This window comes from Cystoisospora suis (assembly GCF_002600585.1).
Source record: "Cystoisospora suis strain Wien I chromosome Unknown contig_1099, whole genome shotgun sequence".
Taxonomy (NCBI): Eukaryota; Apicomplexa; class Conoidasida; order Eucoccidiorida; family Sarcocystidae; genus Cystoisospora; species Cystoisospora suis.
The window spans coordinates 1-19,301 of record NW_027153900.1 but is presented as its reverse complement, the minus strand read 5'-3'; the positions used below and the strand labels follow the sequence as shown (position 1 = coordinate 19,301).

Here is a 19,301-nt window from a genome sequence, read left to right as displayed (position 1 = left end):
GTTAAGGGCACGTGACTGGAAGGATGTGAGGACCTCTCTCTCTATCGTAGCTGCACAGTCCGTCAAGGCCTCATTCCTTTCTGTCCGCAAAAGAAATATATGTGGCCGCACACTCCCGGTGTATGCGTGTCACTGCGTGTAACGCTAGAACTGGGAAGGTTGCGTGGCTGTAACCTACCAGCAACGCTAAAAGCTTCTCCGGAGCTCAGGAGCTATCTGCTACCTCGGAAGCCTGTCCCAGGCAGCGCTGGAAGGCTTGTACGCTCTGCGCGACGTCCAAGTCGCAGTTAGTTTACAGGCGCGCGCTAACACGGGCCTGTAAACTACGTGCGGCGCGGCGGGCTCGTGTTGTGGAGGGCTGGAGTGTGCTGGTGAGCGATCTGCGACGCCGGGGACCGGTGGACGGCGAGCCACTGGTCGTCAGTCCTTTCTTCTTTCCGCGAGAGTATGACGGCGTCACAGTCCTTGCAGTGTCGGACTTTGGGTTGTGTGTGATTAGGTGTTTGCGTAGCCGACACAGAGACAGCTCTCGCCATTGTATTTTAGGTTTGACGACGCGCCTCATGTCTCGTCACCCGTTTGAATGCGTAGGCTTCGGGTGTGGTGATTCGGAGAACCCGCAATGTCCCTTCGTTGTGGCCGCACAGTTTCAAGGCGCGGTCGTAATCAGCTGCATGAGTATGTGGGTGCGAAGAAGCTACCCGGACTTTTCTCTCGATGATGCCTTGTGATTTGTAAGGTATGTTCAAGATGCGTTCTTTGTTGGGCAGGTGCGCACTTGTTTGCCTTCTTCCTGTTGTATTTCCCGGCCTTGTTTATTTCCTCGGCGCTGCCCATGAGTCGTCTCGCGACTTGGACGACGCAGTGCGTGAACATGTACGGACAGGTCAAAGGCGTGTTCCGCGCGGCGCACGGGGCGGCAGCAGTTTTCCATGGGGATGCCCCGGTGCTGCTGCCGGGACAAGGAAGGAACCGGCAGATCAATTGCACGTTCAGTCCCCAAGTCCATCCAGTGCTGCTGGGCTTGTTGGCGGAAGCCCTTCAGGTGCTAACAACAAGGCAGTGCACGCTCTTCATGGTGGAGGGGGGCGGTCCCAAGGCGTCGGGTGTGGCTCGTTCCACGTGCCTGATCTGCTTGCCCCGCAAACAGACTCTCATGAGAGACGTGTCGAACCGGGCCTGTCTCGAAGACAGCTTGCTGGACAGTCGAAAAGTACGCTCTTCCTGCCGTGGTTGCTAGCCCGGGCGGTGCCGCACACTTCAGGCCATCGACCACCTTCTCCCGTGCCCGTGCGTCGACCACGTTCTCCGAGTTTTGTGCGTGACGTTCGCAGTCCGCCTGCAGCTCAGTCTCCCCCAGCAACTGCTCCACGTATTCCGCCGACGATAGGAGCACACAGACAGGTAGCTGCTCGACAGCAGCTGATCCTTGGTGCCGCACCCCTCCCTAACTTAGACGCTCGTAACCCGCACAGGCCTGAAACGCGCGCTCCGAAACCCTCTCACAAGGGCCCCCATGCAGCGGAATTGGGCTCGCATTCCGGTTGAAGAAACCCGGGAGGGAGTAGTAGGTTGAGCGGAAGGGACCTTTTCCAAGCAGCGCTGAGCGTAGCACTCCGGATGAACAGAGCCTCCGAAGGTAGATGGGATCCGTGGTGGACAAGTGGTGGAGGCAAACGTCCAGAAAGGCCGAGGGGGCAGAGTCTAGGGTCATGGTGGTTGTCAGGTCGCGCCGAACAAGAGGTACGGGAAGCGGTTGATGAGCTGGAGCGCGCTGTGAGGGCAGTGCGTATGGCCCACGTACAGAGGGGTCTGGCTATCCGGAGGAATGCTACGCCAGGCCAGCAGTAGATAGCGGAAGCGCCGCCCAGGGTGGACGGTGTGTGGCGTCATCGGAGGAGGTCCGGTCAGACTAGCCGGTTGTAGAGGGTGGTGTCCGATTTAAAGCTGGGCGAGGTCAGGGAGTTTCCCGCAGTGTGCTCTCCGCAGTTTTTGAGATTTTGGAGTGGGGTCCACCCGCCGGAGAGAATGAGTTTCTTTGTCGACCACAGCTCAAAAAGGTTAGAATTTATACAAACAACATGCTGGTTCTTGCGCCAAGAGTCTATGCTTGGATTGTAGTCACTGGTGCCATTTGGCCACACTGCTGTGCAACCAGGGCCGTAGATGTGCGGGAGAAGAGCCAGCCTACCATTTTTGTGCACCTGGCTCAGTTTCAATCTTCCAGGCACTCGGCTCCAATCAGTATTTGGTTGCACTGTGTTGTAGACTACCACCAGTACTGGTTCCCATGAAATTGTGACAGTAGGTAGGTACCCTGTGCGCAGTGTGCGAAGGGGAATTGATGGCGGATACGCTCATGCGGCGAGAAAAAGCAGCCGACGCTGTAGGGCCTTTCGCGTAGCCGAGCTGCAATATATGGGTGCCCGAATGTTCTTGCGACGGGAAGGTATACCGGGAGGGTAGCTATCGGTGCCTTCCGGGCGGATTGTAGTGCCAGTAGGGCCACTTGTTGATCGTTAGGATTCAGCCTACTATGTCGTACAGCTGGCTCAACTGTGATATTCCTGGTACTACTGCCACCCATACCGATTTGCAGTATTTGTGCAACACTTTTAGCCTGCTAGGCTTGTGACACTAGTTCTGTATAAGGGTATATATACCCCCGTGTTGTACTGAAAAATTTGTGCGCAGTGTCGACGGTGGGAGCTAGCAGCGGACTCGTTCCGTAGCAGCTGCGAAAGTTTATTTTCGTGTTGCAGCTGCGTTCTTACCTGTCTAAGGACAGGGCCTTCACTGAAGCTCAGCACCCTCTCCTTGACCCGCCAACTCTCGGACGGCTGTAGTTGGGTGTATGTGTTGCGGGGTGGTCGCCCGCGGTTTTCTGTGGAACTTGGTCGCGTGCGCCAACCTGTACATTGTTTTCGCCGTGCTTCGGCGTTTGTGCTATATTGTTTTGGGTTGTGTTGCCCGCGCCAAAGACCTGCCGGCAGGAAGGGAGACCATCTAGTGACCCCCTGTATAAGAGATTTTTTAAAGCAAGCGCAGTCACACCTGCTGTCTCGTGTGAGCATGCGGTGTGCATATCAAGGGCAGCGCGACAGAAAGAGGCTGTTACACTTCCCTTCCCATTGCTGAGCACTAGAAACCATTTTTTTGTCTGGGGCTCTTGCGGTGCAGTCAAGTCGATACAGCTGCGCTCTCAGGACATCAGTGTGCTCGTACTGAGGGAAGGCATAACGTGCGCCCCCTCCCTCTTCAAAATGCGAGGCGTAAAGGGTCGCACACCCCCCTTTCAAACTCGGCCGCAGTCCTGTGCAGGCATGTATTGGTATGTAGAGGATTAGGATACTAACTGTAAGCAGGCTGCCTCACGTAACCAACGCGAAGATGCTAGCGGAAGGAGTGGTCAGCGAGTGTGAAATTGTGTACACACGCAGGACGGCCTCGATGGACAGTCTTGTCAGCTTCGAGCTGTTTATGAGGACAGCTACAGACGCATGCTGTCAAGGAATGACGGGGGAATTATGACCTAACGGAGGAGAAATCGGGTTGCCCGGTACACGGGATATTCTTCTGCTTGACACACCTGAATGAATTCTTGTCGAACTCTTCGGAGACTAATCGGGGAGTCAGAGGACACGTTACGAGTCGTCAAGGATACCCGAGTGGTCGTTTATAACAGTTACTTCTTGAGGCTCCGGCGGGAGGTAGAAAAGACTCGCTCGACCTGACCGTCTGAGGCGTCCCTGCCTACGTGTCATAACACCTTAGACCGGCACGAGAACCGAAGACTCTTAGGAGAGTCTGATCGGTTCTTTCCCTAAGTTTGAAGACCACTCCAGGAGAACTCAGGACATGCAGGAACTTCCAGATGCTCTGGTCACCTGTGTTCCCGCCTCTGCTTCGTGTTCTCAGCCGCTCTCTATCGACGGCATAAATGGTGAGAATCGTGACTCTGTGAATGGTTGAGAGAGAGTGAAGAACGGTGTGTGCTCTACTATTTTTATCAGGAGAAGACGAACGATAGCTTGTTCTGTAATAGTGACAGGTCTGCACCCCAGTATCTGCATTTACCTACTTCCCGGCAAGTAGAAGTAACACCAAGATGTACTGTATCACAGCTGTACCACTAGAGGTCGTCGCTCTTATGCTTCGTCCTCGTACATCGTAGAGGTCTCTAGCAGGACTCGCTTTGTGTCTTTTCAATCGGTCACATTTATTCACCATTCACCACACCACCTCACAACACCTTCGTCGTGATGCCGCACGAAAGTTGCCTCTTCTCCATATAGCAGAAAGATTAGTTGGTTCTTTTTCTCTTCGGCGTACCAGTCATTCCGCGTCCTCGGAGGTGTCAGCCTTTGTGTCCGAGTTTCCCCGAACCCCGCAAAAGCATCGTAAAGAGAAGGTTTGTACCTTCTTGGTTTGCCATGATTATCTTTCTTCCCCGGGCTTGCCGATAAGCCAGTGACTGATTGCATGCATTCAATCTTCCTTCCCTCGCACATGGCCTACATCGCTAAAAGAGTTGCCGAACTCTCGGACGATCATAAGAAATGCCTTCCCTGTTCCGTTGCATTTAGAAGAGGATTGAGATTTCTCGTAATTGTACGAGGAAGACATAGTGACTTTGTGCGGAAAGGTCTTTTTTCCTTTCCTTTCTCTCTCATCAAACCACTCTTCTGAATGAAACCGCTCACCCCCGTTTTCTCCAGTGAAGTAGTAGGCAGGACTCCTAGGAGGGTCATCTTCTTACTCATTTAGAACTTCTTTAGTCCTCTTCTAGGGCAATTTCTTTTTTACAACCCAGGACCGTCATGGGCTATCTCATGTTTCTCTCGTGCTTCTTAGGTGTACAGGCACCCAGCAAAGCCATGTTTCAGTCCGACCGATGAACGACCGTCTTCTTTCTCATTTTCCACCTTCTCTCTTTCACGTCGTCCACCTTTTCCTCTAACTTTGTCTCCATCGTCTCTGTTTCATCTCTTTTTGCTCTTTTTTTCTCGTGTTCCTACCAGTTTCTTCATCACTTAACCATGCCGCTGTTCAAGTTCTTTTCACCACAGGGCCCTGTCATCGGTGATTATGACCCAACACCCCAGACGCCGCGCCCTCCTTCTTCCCTTTCTTCTTGCTTCTGCTAAAAATATGCTTTCCTTTCCTGCCTTCGGTTCTTCAACGTCCTCCGGTCGACACTAGCTTCCTCTGCCTTTGTCGAGAAAATTCAGACTACATCTTCCTCCGCCGCCTGTGCGACCGTTTCTCTCCAGAGACATCGTCACAATGGATAGTGATAGCCCCCCCCCTAATTCTTCTCTTCCTCCCCCCTCATCAGAATCTCCTCCTGAGAATGAAAGTCAGACTAACAATTCTTCTCCTCCGTCTCAGCCAATGCCAACTAAAGAAGGAGATGTAGAAACGACCTCTCAAAATCAGGTGGGAAACGGCTCACCACCTTGTGTTTGCATGCACATGTAGATACTACAGATATTCACTAGGATATGTATCTCTTTGTATATGCGTAAGAGGATTGAATATCTCCATTGCCAAGTGGTGTGTATGCGGTTTTATCTACCCCGGCGTGTTCTCTGTACCTCACCATGCTGTGGGTGTACGGGAGGGCACAGCGACTTTGCGCATGCGCTGTGCCGGGCCCACGCCTAGAAAAGGAAAGAAGGGGAGGAGAGAACTTTCCTCTCTTTCTCTCTCGATTTCTCAGTGACTGCTTCCATAGCAGTTGCGGTCTCTACTGGTTAGAGACGGCTTCAGAGGATCGGATATACAGAGGTATTCATTCACCTCATGTTTATGCTTACAGGTCTACATTTAAGTCATGTTAGAGTAGTAGGGGCTATCATTTCGTTCTATACTCAATCACCTTACAAATCACTTTACTTTTACTCCTTCTCTTCTCAGCTCAGCTCACCCAGATGTCTATATACATATCTACATACATATCTGTATATATGTATATGTGTACATATACGCAGTATACGTGTATCTACATTTATCTGGATCGATGGTACCCCCCTCGGTGAATGGATATACATTCTACAGATAGATAGATGAATAGATTACAAATAGATGGATAGATAGATATGCTGAAGTCTATCTTCTTTCCTTCATGATGAGACAGATAGACTTCTGGAGACACAGGCGGACATCCCTCAAGGTGTCATCGAGCCCAGCATTCAGCCAACCGCCGAGACTCGTAAAAGTTCCGGTGTATATTCCTCACTACGCCCCCCCCCGTCTTCTTCTTTGTCTTTTCATGGTTATGAAGATCATTCTAGTGATCAATCAGAAAAGATTTGCGTTTTATGGATGTCTCTTTCCTTTCATGACGCAACTCTAGACAGCTTTTCCTTTCTTTTCTTTCGTTGTGTCTCTCCCCCGTAAATCTTATGATGTATAATATCCTATGTAGCTAGGGGGTACGGACACGAGGGCAATCGACCAGGTAGATGTGTTGATCTCTTCCCTTCGATTTGTTTCTTCTTGTCATCCCTGTGTGTCTCCTACTACTCTTCCCCAGCTCAAGCATCGACGCCCTCCTTCTTCACATCCTTCTTCTCAAGTCGAAGAAGAACCTACCTCTTCTTCTTCTCGCGCTTTACCTCCTCATGATGAGAATAATAATCGTGGCCGAGAAGTCTTGATAGAGAGAAGTGATAGAGAGGTTTCAAGTCGACTGCAGATCTGCCGGCGTCTCCTTTCTTCTCTTCCTTCTTCTCTTCTCCACGTAGCCGCCAAGATTCTTCATACGATCGCTCGATGTATCTCAAGATTCCTTGAGCTTCTCTGTAAGCAAACCATTCGGGTGTATAGACACCACCCCAGTCTGCTAGTCATATATATATATATATATATATATGCATGCGAGGTTGTCATTCTCATCGTTGTTCTTTTACTTTCTCTGCATGTCAACAAGTTTTCCTCTTTTCTTCTCCTTCCAAGGAAATATCGAGATTTTTCTTCTTTGTCTCCCTCTCTTTCATTGTCTCTTTCTGTCTATTGCCTCCCCTGAAAGAACCTTCTCAATCCGACAGTCTCTATCGTAAAATCTTCTTTCTTCTTTTCTTCTGCTTTTCTTATTCTTCTCTCTCTCTCCTCCTTTCTCCGTTTATACAAGTCCCGTAGAGGGAGATCATTCTTTCTCAGTTTCTCGCCTTTGTTGTTCTTCTTCGCATTCCTTCTTCTAGAATCTCCTATCTCTCTGTCTCCCTTCTTTCTGATCTTTCTTCCTTGGGTCTCTCTGGAGTGCTTTGTGAAGGCTTGTCACGGCCAAGAGAGGAGAGAGAGAGGCGTACAAAAAATGTCTTAGAAAGAGAGGAGGGAGTTCCAGAGAGAGAGAGAACACTTCTTCTTCTGCTTCCCATCGAATATCTCTCCAGGCTTTCTAATTTATCTGTCGCCTATTATCTCTCCTCTTTCATTCCTTCTCTCTCTCAGAACTTAACCTTAGAAATCTCATCTCTCGCATGATCGATCGTCTATACGCCTTCTCTCGATCTACTTATAGTTGGTCTTCAATCTGTTTATAAATCTTCAATCTAGCCATCTATCTATCTATCTATCTTTATTCTATATTTAATCTATCTGGACTCTATCTATCTTCCATCTGTCTGTCTTCCATCTATCTTTCTATCCATCCTTAATGTCTCTGTCTTTCTGCTTCTTTTATCTTTCCTGTGAAATTCTTCTTCCTTTTCCTTTCCTTTCCTTTCAGTTTTGTTTCTCTTTCTCTTTAGTTTTGCTTGCTTACTTTCGTTTCTTTTTTCTCATCATGATCGTCCTTCTTTTCTTCTTATGTTTACCGTGGTCGTCCTTTTCTTTTCTTTATCGTTCTGTTCTTTTTAGCTTCTTTTCTTTTGCTAAGATCGACTCCTAAGGAGTCTTTTCATGTTTTCTATGAGCGGCTCTATGGCGCGAAACATCCCAAGTTCTTCGGGGGTGTCTCCTTTCAGCAGGTGAGATTTCTACCACTCTTCTTCTGCTTCTTCACTCTCTCTCTTCTGCGTCTTCTTCCCCCCCCCCTTCCCCCTTCTTTTCTTATTCTTCTCTTCTCTTCTCTTCCTCTCTGTCTTTTCTCTTTCTTTCAACTCCATGCTGACCAAAGTCAGTGCTAAAGACGAGGGAAAAGAAGAAGAAGGCACTTCACGAGAAAGATAGAAAGAGGAAAGTCAGACCAAGAGATCAACGATGGTAGGGGAAGATGTCGATCTTTCATATACATAGACATATCCCCCCACAAAGCCTGATAGACACAGACAGACGAATAGACATAGAAAGAGGGATATAAACAATAGATAGGTAGATAGATAGATAGATAGATAGGTAGATAGATAGATGGATGTTCCTAGATAGAGATAGATTGGAGAAAGATGATACGTAGATACGGAGGTGCTGCGGGTCATCTCCAGTGTCTCTCTTTCACGTCCTTCTTTCTTCTCATCCGTCTTCTCTTTCTCACTCTTTCCTTCTTTCTTTCTTTTTCTTTCTTTCTTTCTTGTGTGTGTGGGGTGTCTGTAGGCGTTTGATGAGGCGAGGAGGGAGGACCTTGTCTTGGCTGTTTATCTTCACTATCCCAACGCATGCAGAAATTCCTCCACTAGCTCACATGCAGACACCTTCTGCAGTCAGGTCTTAAAGAATGAGCTCATCATTGACCTCCTCGTAAGACACCACTTACACTCACACTACTCCTAGGAAAGATACAAAGAAAGAAAGAGAAAGAAAGAAAGAAAGACAGGAGAGAAATAGCATCGAGAAAGGCAAGTGAAGTAGAAGAGGCCTGGGGGCCGAGTGGCGTTTCTTCTGAGTCAGCTATCTTCTCATTCCTTCTCTCTTCTTTTCTTTTTATATATCTTCAATCTATCTATCTATCTATCTTCAATCTATCTATCTATCTTCAATCTATCTCTCTATATATCTTTAATCTGTTCCTCTATCTCCTTTTTTATCTTCTTTTGATTTGAACGGATGAGAGGTGTCTTGTCCCTTGTTAGAATAGTAACATACTACAGACGCATGCAATAGAACAAGAGAAGAAGGAAATTCTTCCTCTCCTCCTCCGGATGTTTCTTCTTTTATTTGTTCTTTCTCGTGGACGTTTTCTCTTCAGAGGATGGCTGGGAGGGGCTCTTGGAGAGATGAAGCAACACATGTATCATTCTCTCTCTCTCTCTTTTTCACAAAGACTCTATATAGAAAAGAAGAATATACATGTCGCAGGTCCACCTGTCTGTCTGTCTGTCTCATTCTTCTTGTTTTCGCCCTCGCCTCTTCTTCTCTTGCTGATACGGTGGATGGGGAGGAAAGATGGAGGGACAGGAGAGATAGAGAGAAGAAAAGAGATAGAACCCATCTTTTTGAAAGAAGAGAAAAAGAAGATCTTTGTCGATCATACATGATGACCTATCTATTTATCTCCGTGTTTCTCTCTCTTCTTTTCTTTTTATCTTTGTTAGGATGAGACGTGCATCTTTTATGCTGTCGATGCTCTTCATCTAACCGGGACGTTATCGCGAGCCTTTCTTCCTTTCCTTTCTTCTTCTTCATCCTCCTCCTCCCGTTTGCCTTCTCTTCTTCTTCTTCTCCCAAGTGCTTTAGATTCCTCATCTTCATCCTCTTCTTCTTCATCTTCTCTTCTCAGTGGAGGAGGTGTATATACACCTCACCATCGTTATGCGACAGGCGGAGTATCGCATCTCTTCCAGGAAGGTCGCAGTCGGGTCTTTCTTCGATGTTTGAGAGGTGAAGATCTGGCGAACGAGGAGTTAGTTATTTCTTCTTTACTCGATGGACAGAAGAGAGCTGAAGAAAAGAAAGAAGAAAAAATGAAAAAGCTTCTTGAAAATGAGCAAAATCGACTGTAAGTGGAACACATGAGAGAGAGAGAAGAAACAAGAAAAATGACAGAAAAGAGGGGAACAATGGAGAAACGAAGAGATAGGAAAAGAAGCATAAAGAGAGAGGGTAAAAAGAGACCGCTGTTCTCCCGTTTCTCTTCATTTCTCTCTTTCATCTTGATTCTCCCCTCTCTCTCTCCTTCGGATGTTTCCACCTGTATATACACCTCAATCTTCTAGGTGGATATTTGATAAAAGGACACGTATGGTGTCTATACAGCTAGATAGACTTCTTCGCTGCGCATGGGGATAGAAGGAAGTCTCAACATCACTCCTACTGCTTTCGCTTCTTCTTCTCGATCACCTTTCGAAACCTTTCAGTCTCTATCGTTTTCCCTCCCTAGAGGATTTTCCTAACATATATATATATAGATATAGAGGTATATATATATATGTCTATATGTATAGATATAGAGGTATATATATATATCTATATGTATAGATATAGAGGTATATATATATATATATCTATATGTATAGATATATATATATATTTATACATATAGATATGTTTGTCATGTGTGAAGGTAGATGACATTCTGGAGAGGTGTAGGTTTGTATGATGCATGGATTGCTAATAAGAGATTTCTGAGATAGAGAAGAGAAGTAAAGAAACATAGACGACCAGGATAGACCGACAAAGAGCCACAAACTCACAAGATTGGAGATCCCTATCTCTTCCTCACTCTTTCTTTCTTTCTTTTGTCTCCTTTTTATCTGCCTTGTCGTGTGTACAATCTCCGGATTTCACGAGTCTAGGAGGAGGACGGCTGAGGGTGTAAAAATATCTATCTCTCTATGAATAAGTGTTAAATATGTACATGTATCTACCTGTGTATCCAGGTATGTGTATGTATGTGTGTATGTGTATGTATGAACACGTATCTATCTATGTATGTATATGTATGAATCTATATGTGTCTGTATGTTTCTCATTCTTTACAGCTTAGTCACATATTCTATCTCCATTCACGTACATGTATGCACACTCTCGTAACTCTACGTACATTTATATATATATATATACATCTATGCTGAAGAATGTCTCTACCTGGCTTTCCATCCGTGTTCCTGTCCGTTTGTATCAGATGTATCTGCGATTTATATGTGTATAGTTCTATATGCATACGTATGCCTCTCTCCTTAGATATGAATATAGATATGTAGGAGATGCAGATGCGTGGATTTGTGTGTGGGCGTTCCCTCAGACTACGCGAAGAGCAGGAGAGAGAATTCCAAGAGGTCATGCGACAAGAAACTTTGAAGTAAAGAAACAATACGCACACGAATCCACGCGCACACGTCTACATCTACCTACCTATCTATATCTATATGTAAAGAGAGAGGCGAATGTATACATATATATCTATATATGTAGGCTGAGTGTACAGCAACTTGTTAGATGGGCTTGCACTGCTTTAGAATTCTTTACATGAATCACTTGCCTCCTGTGTATGTACATCAATCGAATGACTAGAGTAGAGTATGCCGTCCATCTATCTTAATCTATTTCTATACAACATAGCCATCTATCTAGGTCTATAAGCAAAGATCTATCACTTCCTCTCTCTCTCTATCAGGTACGACGGGGACACCTCCTACTCATACATATATCTATCTGTATGTATTACACTGTTCATAATGTATGTATGTATGTAGAGTTACGTATAGACAGATACATATGTGGATGTGTTCAGATATATCTATCTATCTGTCTATCTATCTATCTATCTTTGTCTATGTACCTCTCTACCTATCTATCTATCTATATCTACCTATCTGGCTATCTATCTATGTATCTACCTCTCTATCTACCTATCTATCTATCTATCTATCTATCTACCTATCTATCTATCTACCTATCTATCTACCTATCTATCTATCTATCTATATCTATCTATCTATCTATCTTTAATCTATCTTTGATTGATGTATCTCTCGTCTAGGGTTGGTATATGATGGTATGTGTGTGTGTGTGCATGTAGGGGAGTAGCCCGGGGGCGAGTCTTGAGTTGTCGTGCCTTCCTCCTCGATGTCTTTCTTGCACTTGGGAGTTGCTTACAGAAGGATCAATGAAATTTATCTTCTCTCTCTCTTTCTTATTTCCGTGTCTTTCTCTAGGCGAGACGAAGAAGCTAGGCGTCTTGAGAGAGAAGAGAAGAGGAAGAAGATCGAGAAAGAAAAGAAAGAAACAGAAAAGCTTCGTAAAAAAGAACGAAGAGAAACAGCTGAGAAGTTACGTCAGCAAGAAAAGAAAGAAGAAGAAGACGTCGATCTTTCATCCTCATCGACCAGCTCATCACACGATCCAGCTAGCCATGGCAATCCACAAAAGACTTGCGTAAGAAAAAGAAAAAGAGAAAGACTCTTTTTCTTCTCTTGTCTTCTAACCTTTTCGCTTCTTCTCTATATAGAATAAATTTCACGCTTGCAACAAGAGCAAGACAGGAGTTGAGAGAAGGCAAGAAGAAAAAAGAGAGTCGACGGGTGTACTGAAGTGTATGTACACCCGAGGGAATCCGTGTAGATGCATGCTTGGTATTCTTTGGTCTTTTGTTCCCTTTGTCTCTATGAAAGAAAAGCTTCTATTTACAGCCGCTCTGTGTGTGTGCAGGTGTGTGAAAGCTCTATTTGTTGTCCCTACTGTGTGGATCTTCTCTTCCTATACGTAGGATAATAGTAGAGTCGATAGATGTAGAGGAGACTTGAGTTGTCTCAGATTTCCCTATGTATGTGTTTGTCTCTCTACTCTCTATCTTCGAGTGTATAGATGAGAAAAGACTGCGTAGAAAGCATCTCTATAGGTCTCTTTTTTACTTGCCTAACTATCTATCTATCCATCTATCTGCAGTTTGTCTATCATTCGTCTATCTATCTCTAATCTATCTCCCTCTAATCTCTCTTCAGTCTGTCTATCTATGGACGCTGTCAGTACACTTTTATATGAAGCTTCTTGTGAGTACATAGCCATATCCGTGTATACACGTATATCTAGGAAGCTTCTTATCAGTCTCATATCATAAACATATTCATATATATAGATATATAGATATATGGATAGATATGTATGTCGTGTGTATAGACATGTCTAGCTAGCTCATCACGAGAGGGGGGGGGAGTGTCCTGTCTACCTATCCACACTAGACTGTTATATGAAAAAGCCATGTATGTATGTCTGCATGCATGCATCTATCTATGTATGTATGTGTAAAGATATCAAAGATAGATAGACTAGAGATAGATTCAGGATAGTACATGTGTTGTTTCGATCCAAGCAAGATTGTCTTACCCTATGTGCGATACAGACCTCATTTTTTTCTTCTCATCCCATTGTTATGCTCTCCCCTTTCTTCCTCTCTCTCCTCTCTATCTATCTAGCTTCACGACTTGACATAGATCACAGAGACGTAGACTAAAGATAAATAGAGAGATAGATTGAAGATGGATAAATAGATAGATTAAAGATAAATAGATAGATAGATAGATAGATAGCATAAGATGGTCGTTTCTCTGTTTTCTACTTATCTATCTTTCGATCCGCCTCTGTTTTGGTGTCTCTCTCTCTCTGTCTCTCTCTATGTCTCTTCATGTCTCTTTCCTTTCTGTCGACGTGATTTCTTTGTGTGTCTTTTTTCTTTGTGTGTGTAGATCTGTTTGAAACTTCCGGATGGGCGAAGAGTGAAGAAGTGTTTCTCTTCTCATAAAACGTCTCTACAAGATCTCTATACATGGGCGGATTGCCTAAGTGAATATACCCAGGTAAGTATGCAAACGGCAACTCTCTCTTTTCTTACTTATCATCTAGGGTTCTCTTTCTCTTCTTGTTCGAGTGTATAGACACACGTGGATGGAAAGGTTACGTGGAAATCGTATCTCTATAGATGTATATATGTATATGTATATATGTATATGTATGTATGTATATGTATGTATGTATACGTGTGTATGTATGCCTATTTATATCGATGTATTCGCTTTTTCTTGCAGAAAGGATAGATTCATTTGGACTGCGGCCCTAGAGTTTCCATAGGTATAAACGCTGTAGAGAATGATCACATACATAGACATACAGATCCATACATACGTAGATATTCATGCATGCATAGTGTTTCATACATACATCATAGTCACACGTACATATTCATACGTATGTGCATGCTTATACGTAGGCCCCGCCGTTCGCATAGTTGGCCTAGTTCTGTGGTTTGAGGTGTCTCTTCTATCTTCTATCTTCTTTCATTCTTTCTTTCTTTCTTTGTGTGTAGAATGAGGAGATTTGCATTCCTCTTCGGTTTCACCTCGTCGCCCCTCCAAGAAATGGCGCGATATCTAGAGTAAGAAGAAACAAAGAAAAGACCAACAGAAGAAGAAGAAAAGCAGAAGAGAAAGAAAAGAAGAGACGAAAGAACAGCAGCAAAAAGGAGGAGAATGGACGTGATATGGAGAGGATCGGAGGAGTCATAGAATCTATATCAGGAATAGTATGAGAGGGAGATACGCATCTGCTCTGTATCTATACACATATGTATAGATAGATATAGACAAATGGAAGATATGCGCCCGGGGAAATTAATGTGTCTCTTTTAGCTTATCTTGTGTTCGGTATATTTCTCTTGTTTCCTTTGCTCTTCTTTCTTCCTGTTTATTTGCATGCATGCATCTTCTTCTTCTGTTGCTTTTTCTCTTCAATAGCAACCGCTCCCCTTCTCATTCAGAAACCTTTCAAGCCTAGGCCGGAGAAAAGTATAGAGCTGTTTCTCAACGCATGCATACATCTCTATTTCGTCTACATAGATTTACATATATACATATATATAGGCGTGCATAGGTCCATGAGTAGGGAGAGAGAAGGGCGCTTGTCGTAATGCTGAGAGAGATCAGGTCCCATTTATCTATACCTGGATCTCTCTCCCCATATGTATGCAAAGGTGTATATACACCTGCGCCTAGAGAGATATATCCAAACGTGCGGTGACCTTGTCTACATGTGTAGAAGTGCCTTTATCTTCACACTTCTACCATACACGTACGTAAAGAAGTGCAGCGAGGAAGGCCCTTTCTTTCTTTCTTTCATTCTTTCTTTTTTCTTTCTTCTTGTAGGATACGAAGACGACTCTAGGAGAATCTTTTTTACATCCCAACAGTGCTGTCCTTCTCATTCCCTCCGAGTCAGAAGAAGAAGAAGATTGAAAGAAACGCCATAGAAGATAAAGAAAAAGACGAAGAAGAAACGTAGAGGAGTATATGAATAGTTGATAGATATAGAGATGTGGATAGACTATGCGACGTTCGTTTTCTTTCTTCAAATTCATGTTCCTTAGGACCTTCTGCTAAGTCTGTTTATCTTGATCTCTCATCTCTTCAGCCCAGCTATCTATCTTTCTATTTTTCAACAGAAGACTAAAGAGAGAGAGACTAAGTATGTTGGCGAGTCCTGTCTTGAGCTTTGTATACTTGCCGGTGCTGTATTAGGGAAGAAGTCTCTCTCTCTCTTTCGCTTCCTTCTTACATCTGTCATATCATGAGAAGAAGAAAGAGGATGGGGAAAGGCGAGTGCGTGGCTGGCTGGTCGTGGCGGGTGAGTGAGAAGTCGATGCTCTGATCGATCCATCGATTCAAATGTGGGATGAAGGAAGGAGGAGCAAAGGCTCCTCCTTCTCTCTACAACTTCGTCTTTTCTGTTCTTTCCTAAGTGGGGATATCCTCCTCCTCCTCTTTTTTTCTTTCTCATTCGTCCTATAGAGAGAGAAAGAGCTTCAGAAAAGAAAGGGAAAACAAGAGAGAGAAGTTGTTCTATCGACACTTTCAGGCTTGAGTTCTTTGGAAGTGTGAAAGAAATCTAGATCCTCTTGACACACGAAAAGGGAGAAAGAGAAAGAAAAAAAGAAAAGAAAGAGATAATAGTACTTGATCTTTTCTTTCTCTCTTTGGGTTGCCAAATTCTTCTCTCCTTCCGTCAGTTTCAAATGCCATTCAGGTGTATCTAGGGTGTATATACACCTCAACTTCATCTACAGGGCCTAGGCTATCTTACCGCTTCTTTTCCGTCTTCTCTATCTTTTTCTTTCCTCCTTTCCTGGTTTTTGAGGCTCCTGTCTCCTGTACATTTCCTTGTGTCTTTCTTCCCAACTTTCTTTCCTTTCCTGTCTCGTTTTCGATTTTCTCAATAAGACTCTTCTCAAGCTTTTGTTTGGATCACTAACTGTCTAGCTCTCTTTTTCTTCACTTCTTTTCTTTTCGCGAGTATCTCTCTCTTCTCTCGAAAGAGAGATAGACGGACTAGACTGAAGAATAAAGAGAGAGAAACTTCACACAAGTCTAAGGAAGAAGAAAAGAAGGAACGAGAAACGTCAGAAGAAAGAAACAAAGAAAGGACAGATATGAAGTAGTTCAAGAAGAGGAAGAGAAAGAAGTCTCTCTTGACTCTTCAAAGAAAAAGAGAGGGAAATTTCTTCTTCTTTCGTCTGTTTCATCTCTTTGTTTCTTTTGATCTTGTGACAGCTCGGGGAAGAAGAGAGAAAAGAGACCGAATGATACATAAGACTTCCGTTTAAACCCTTTCTGCCTTGATCCTGTCACTACTCATTCCCATCTCGTTCCTTCCTTCTTTGCTTTTTCAAAAGTTTACCTTGCCGTCTTTTCTCTCTCTCTCATAGCGTTCTCTCTCTCTAGCTTGAAGTATCTAGGGAGAGGAAAATCGAAAGGGGGAAAGAGAGGATGAAGAGAAAAAGATCAAGATCAGTTAAAACACTCTATCCTCTCTTCTATTGGAATATCTAACGGAGTCAGGCGTCCGTCTCTCTCTCTTCATGTGTGAAAGAGAGATGTGTAGGCACGTAGTACATTGGCTGTACGTACACTGTGTATTTATCTCTATAGTAGTTGATCCTTTCTGATAGACTTCATTCACTTTCAACTACAACAGATCAAACCCTGACTAACTATATAGAGAGATACATACATAGACACGCATAATATGTGAGTCTAGGAGGTGTATGTACGTAGGAGTATGCCGAACATGCCTGACTTCTAGCCAAGGAAGGAATCTTCTTACCTTGTCTTTCTCCTTAACTTCCTCCACCAAACGCATGCTCTTATTAGTGATGAGTCCGAGAGTGTGAAAGAAAGAGAAGGAAAGAGATAAAGAAGAAGAAGAAAACATTCTCACTCCCTCTAATGCCCCAAGCGCGTCGTACCGATCAAGAAAGAAAGAAAAAGAAAGAGAGAAAAAGAGGCATCACAGTCACCCCACATGAAGCAGCTCAGCCTCATCACCTCTCTCTTTCTCTTTCTTTCTCTCTTTCTCTCATTCTTTCTGTCTGTAGACGTTGTCTACATCTAGTACGACAGCAGGAATTTCTACACCTCTTTGCTCCTTCAAATTGTTTGCCCTTGTCTGAAGTGTTGCATCCGACAATTCAAAAGGAGGCTAGAAGAATCTTTTTCTTCCTCTCTCATGCATGCCTATTCGTTACAAGACAGCGCAAGATCTTAAGAAGAACAAGTCGCTTGTTTATAGTCGTGTGTCCTTTTTCTTTAAACATTCGGTACGCATCACATGAATCCTAACTGTCCATACATACACCGTAAGCAAGCCGAGTGTCTATACACCGTATCTGCTGTAAAGACAGACATTGAAAAGAAAAACACTTCACAGAAAACGAAGGAGGAGAAGGAGGAAGAGAAGAAGAAATTCTCTTCTCTCACGTCAAGAAAGAAAGACAGAAAGAGAGGATACATGAAAAAGAGTGAATGAATGAACGATTCGGAAGAGAAAGAGAAACACTTTCAAGCTTTGTAAAGAAACCTTCTTCCACTTCTTCTTTCTTTCTTTCTCTATCACGTCTTTTCTTGGCGTAGGGATGGGACGGCATCATTCTTTTTCTTTTTTAGTTCTTCTTCTTGGCGTTGATGGCCTCTTCCAACTCCTCAACGGCAAGCGTTTCACTCTGCTTCTCTGAAGGCAAAGACAGAAGACAAAGAAAGAAAGGAAGATAGAAAGTCACAGAAAGAAAGCGGTTTTCTTTTCTGCACAGAAAGCGAGAGGAGTAGCGCCTCATCAAAGTAGACACGTTCAGGTGTACATACACCCCCCTCACTCCCTACACAAATAAGAACGTATGTGTGTCTCAAAGCACCATTTCTACCTCCAGAAAACTTCTTTTCTTAACGTCAGTCTCTGTCTCTGTCCTCTCTTCAGACTAGACAACGATCACGTCCATCGATAGCTATATATATATATATATACATAGGTACAAACATGAAGAAGAGAAAGATGAGGTGAAGAATCTACAGGAGGAGAGAAAGAGAAATGAAACTCTTCGTTCCGGGGACAGACAAATGAACAAGCTAGCATCTCGATCTCTGAGCTTTTCTTTACGGTGTATGTACACCTCAGATCACCTGATGACGCATGGGTCCGAAATACAATTGAAGAGATCCTAACAAGCTATGTGAAAAAAGAAGACTCTTCACAGACGTGTCTTCTCTTAAAGATTAGCATATAAGATCTCCTTCCTCTACACGTCACCCATTTCTATCTACCTCCCCACTTCTATTTATCTATCTTTAATCTATCTATCTATCAATCAATCTATCTTGAATCGATCTATGTATAAATCTATCATCTATCTCATCGGCACTTGAGCTGTCACGACTAGGCTTTAGAATCTACGTGTAAATGGAGAGAGTTTCTTTAACTGACTTAGCATTTCTCTGAGGTCGTTAATAAGCTGAGCTTCTCTGTTTGCTTTCTCTTCGTAATTGAACATCGCCAGAGCTCTTTGTTCTTCTGCACTATAGACTTGGTTTTCCTTTCTTATACGAATCGCATTCATACGACGATGTCTGTACGTACACCGCAAAAAAGCAAGAAAGAGAGCAAAACAAACACGCCAGCTCTCTCTCTTGGGATCTCCATATATAGATATGTATACGAAATATATGCATATGCGTGTATACACACATATATATGTATATATAGATTCATATGCAAAGTCTACCGAGAGCGCCACATCAAACATAGCTATACATATATATATTATATATATGCTTATGATCTCTCTTTGTCGTTTATTGAGGAGACTCAACATAGAGGTCGAAGTGGAAAAAGAGAGGTTTTACTTCATGATGAGAGATATGATTCTGACAACTACTCGGAGTGTAGCCAAACATATTCAAGGTGTATGTACACCTCAGTGGTGCGATACAGGAAAGTTTATACAGTGTCCCCTATGTATACATTTATACATCTCTCTACATGTATACTTAACGAGGGAAAGGTATTTCATGGAAAAGCTTCTGTAAGCGCCCGGTACACACAGGCGTAGTACGGGAATCCAAGAGCTCCACCTCGAAACAACATCGTAAAGATAGATAGATTAAAGA

General features: G+C 43.9%; 2 protein-coding genes across 2 annotated transcripts; one reads left to right on the top strand and one right to left on the bottom strand.

The window, feature by feature from the left end:
• The first annotated feature begins 4,551 nt into the window (after positions 1-4,551).
• Positions 4,552-16,050, top strand: CSUI_002656 (ubx domain-containing protein). The gene is made up of 10 exons (XM_068062856.1): positions 4,552-5,439; positions 6,431-6,806; positions 7,864-7,973; positions 8,536-8,679; positions 9,474-9,877; positions 11,123-11,179; positions 12,036-12,255; positions 13,563-13,673; positions 14,180-14,248; positions 15,015-16,050. The coding sequence occupies exons 1-10, from the start codon at positions 5,287-5,289 to the stop codon at positions 15,102-15,104; spliced, it is 1,734 nt and encodes a 577-aa protein (XP_067925153.1). The 5' UTR covers positions 4,552-5,286; the 3' UTR covers positions 15,105-16,050.
• Positions 16,051-17,520: 1,470 nt separating this feature from the next.
• Positions 17,521-18,777, bottom strand: CSUI_002655 (nuclear nf-kb activator). The gene is made up of 2 exons (XM_068062855.1): positions 18,619-18,777; positions 17,521-17,871 (listed from the first exon to the last, which is right to left on the bottom strand). Exons 1-2 carry the CDS (start codon positions 18,749-18,751, stop codon positions 17,804-17,806), a joined length of 201 nt encoding a protein of 66 aa, XP_067925152.1. The 5' UTR covers positions 18,752-18,777; the 3' UTR covers positions 17,521-17,803.
• Positions 18,778-19,301: the final 524 nt, after the last annotated feature.

Coding starts and splice junctions, on each gene's coding strand:
- CSUI_002655 (XM_068062855.1), bottom strand. CDS start 18,751: ATGAATGCGATTCGTATAAGAAAGGAAAACCAAGTCTATAGTGCAGAA. Junction 17,872..18,618: donor CGACCTCAGAGAAATGCTAA/GTCAGTTAAAGA, acceptor CTTTGCCTTCAG/AGAAGCAGAGTGAAACGCTT.
- CSUI_002656 (XM_068062856.1), top strand. CDS start 5,287: ATGGATAGTGATAGCCCCCCCCCTAATTCTTCTCTTCCTCCCCCCTCA. Junction 9,878..11,122: donor GAAAATGAGCAAAATCGACT/GTAAGTGGAACA, acceptor GCGTTCCCTCAG/ACTACGCGAAGAGCAGGAGA. Junction 13,674..14,179: donor GCCTAAGTGAATATACCCAG/GTAAGTATGCAA, acceptor CTTTGTGTGTAG/AATGAGGAGATTTGCATTCC.